This window comes from Chenopodium album, chromosome 2 (assembly GCF_948465745.1).
Source record: "Chenopodium album chromosome 2, dcCheAlbu1.1, whole genome shotgun sequence".
Lineage (NCBI taxonomy): Eukaryota > Viridiplantae > Streptophyta > Magnoliopsida > Caryophyllales > Amaranthaceae > Chenopodium > Chenopodium album.
This window is the reverse complement of record NC_137835.1, coordinates 74,589,323-74,591,943: the sequence shown is the minus strand read 5'-3', so window position 1 is coordinate 74,591,943 and position 2,621 is coordinate 74,589,323. Positions and strand designations below refer to the sequence as shown.

Genomic DNA, 2,621 nt, shown 5'->3' with positions numbered 1-2,621 from the left:
TGTCAAAAAATCTCATCTTATCTGCCACAAAATCTGACCTTATCTACCAAAAATCTTATCCCTCTGCTAAAAATCTTATCCTCTGTTAAACAATCTCCTTTTATCTGCTAAAAATCTTATCCATTGTTTAAAAAATCTTATCTTCTGGTAAAAATCTTATCTTACCAGATTGCAAATTATTTTTTGTAACTTTTATCTCAATTGCCTATAAATTGACCTATTTCACTTACAACACTTCTACTATCACAACTACAACTACATATTAATATTTTTAAAATGAGTAGTAATTCAAATTCTTCCACTTCTAGTGATGAAATCTATGACTACATGTTGCTTGATTTTATTGAGGAAAATCGGCAACAACAAATCATAGAAGACGCATTGAGATATGTGGTTAACACCACCATGCAACAACAACAAGAAGATGTTCCACGTCAGAGAAAACGAAGGGAAGTTATACCACGTAATCGTGAAGCAGCACATGATCAGTTGGTTGCTGACTATTTCAGCGAACAACCATTGTATAGTGATGATAAGTTTCGACGTAGGTTTCGCATGCGGAAACCTCTATTTATGAAGATAGTGAACCAACTAAGTGAAACTGATCGATTCTTCCAGCAACATCCAGATGCTAGTATGCGTTTGGGTGCTTCTCCAATACAAAAGTGCACATCGGCTATAAGGATGTTAGCATATGGATGTGCAGCTGATCAAGTTGACGAGTACCTCAAGCTTGGGGCAACTACGGTTAGACATTGTATCACACACTTCGTTGACGGAGTGATTCGTGAAATCTCAGCAGAATACTTGAGGAAACCAACCCCCGAAGATATGAATCGCCTTCTAAGAGAAGGAGAGGAAAGAGGTTTTTCTGGTATGTTGGGAAGTATCGACTGCATGCATTGGGAGTGGAAAAATTGTCCAGCGGGGTGGAAAGAGATGTATCAAGGGCGATAAAAAACGGCGACGGTTATCTTAGAAGCTGTTGCATCTTGTGATTTGTGGATATGGCATGCCTTTTTTGGAACACTTGGATCCTGCAACGATATAAATGTCCTTCAACGTTCACCCGTCTTTGACAACATTTTAAATGGTCGTGCTCCACAAATTCAGTTCATCGTGAATGGGAATACTTACAATCAGGGGTATTATCTCACAGATAGGATCTATCCAAAATGGGCAACATTTATAGGTGCAATAACTGCACCGCAAACCCCTAAACAACGATTGTTTACTACCAAACAAGAGAGTATTAGAAAAGATGTAGAACGTGCATTTGGAGTGTTGCAAGCTCGATTTGCCATTATAAGACATCCTGCTTTGGCATGGAGTGTCGAAATGTTGTGGAAAATTGTTATGGCGTGTATTATCATGCACAATATGATCATGGAAGATGAGCGCGAAAGTTATCTTAACTATTGGGATCCTAATGAGTTTGCTACTGAACAACCCGAGTATTTAGCAGGAACTTCAAACCGAAGAGCAACGACTTTCACCGTAACCCCGCGCTACCAAAATCCCAATCTTACCACATTAATGGCAACACCAAAAAATCTCTACGATAAACAAACTCATATGTCACTTAAACAAGATTTGGTAGAACATTTGTGGGCAAGATTTGGGCATACTAGTAATCGGTAAGGAAAAAGGAAGATATTTACTTATTTGTCTTTAATTTCTTGTATTTGTTGTACTTTAGTATATCAATTAGTGTTTTTATTCCTAATTCCATGTGTTATTGCATCAAAATATTGGTAAAGTATGGTAATTTTTATTATGTATGCTAATTATGGAATACTAATTATTATTATTATTATTATTATTATTATTATTATTATTAATGTTGATATTATTATTATTAGATCTTATCAATAACAAATAATGAATAATAATATGGTGGGGCCATATTTATAGTATAAAATATATCAAGATGATACCCTTTGATGTGGGAAAAATAAATGGAAGAGAGGAAAGAGATAGTGGAAAATGAGGTGGATGAAAGAGAGTGTGAGGTGTCAAAATAGGGTAAGGAGAGAGAATGAATGAGAGAATAAAACCATCCTCTCCAATATTCATGCTCTAATGGAGTATTGTTCTTTTAAATGTAGAGGGTTGTAATGGATCGAAGGTGGGTTGGGTAATGCATGACCAACCTTCATCTACCACCTGATCCATTCATCACCTAAATTACCTTAATCCATATTCAATCCACCTATTATTCTTTACTCATGAATGAATTGAATAGATTAGATGATAAATCCTTGTGTAAAAATTACACCCACTTACCATTGAACCAAGAGAATAATAATGTTATACAAGGGAGTTCAATAGATAAATTACTAAATTTTATAGGCCATAGAATTGGGCAGCGCCAGTTGGACCTCTACCAGCCCCCCATGTGGCTATGTGTTATGGTCCGGGAGTTTGAGCCCTGAAACATGTGGCGCAATCTAGCCTTTTGGTGGCAAGAACACTAGCCTTAAGCAAAAGAAGGGCCAGAGCACACAACAACACAAGCGGGCAATGAATCTTAGGAGCACTTTTGTCTATTTGGGCAACAGAGTGCGGGAGGTCGGGGCTTGTGATGGCTGATACTTCAAGGCGGGCACAAGCGGGTCCAA

The 2,621-nt window shown here is 37.3% G+C and overlaps 1 protein-coding gene across 1 annotated transcript; it reads left to right on the top strand.

The window, feature by feature from the left end:
* The first annotated feature begins 276 nt into the window (after window positions 1–276).
* LOC145575573 (uncharacterized) lies at window positions 277–1,641 on the top strand. The gene is made up of 2 exons (XM_081633424.1): window positions 277–874; window positions 980–1,641. Exons 1-2 carry the CDS (start codon window positions 277–279, stop codon window positions 1,639–1,641), a joined length of 1,260 nt encoding a protein of 419 aa, XP_081489550.1.
* The last annotated feature ends 980 nt before the right edge of the window (window positions 1,642–2,621 follow it).

Coding starts and splice junctions, on each gene's coding strand:
- LOC145575573 (XM_081633424.1), top strand. CDS start 277: ATGAGTAGTAATTCAAATTCTTCCACTTCTAGTGATGAAATCTATGAC. Junction 875..979: donor AGAGGAAAGAGGTTTTTCTG/GTATGTTGGGAA, acceptor CGGTTATCTTAG/AAGCTGTTGCATCTTGTGAT.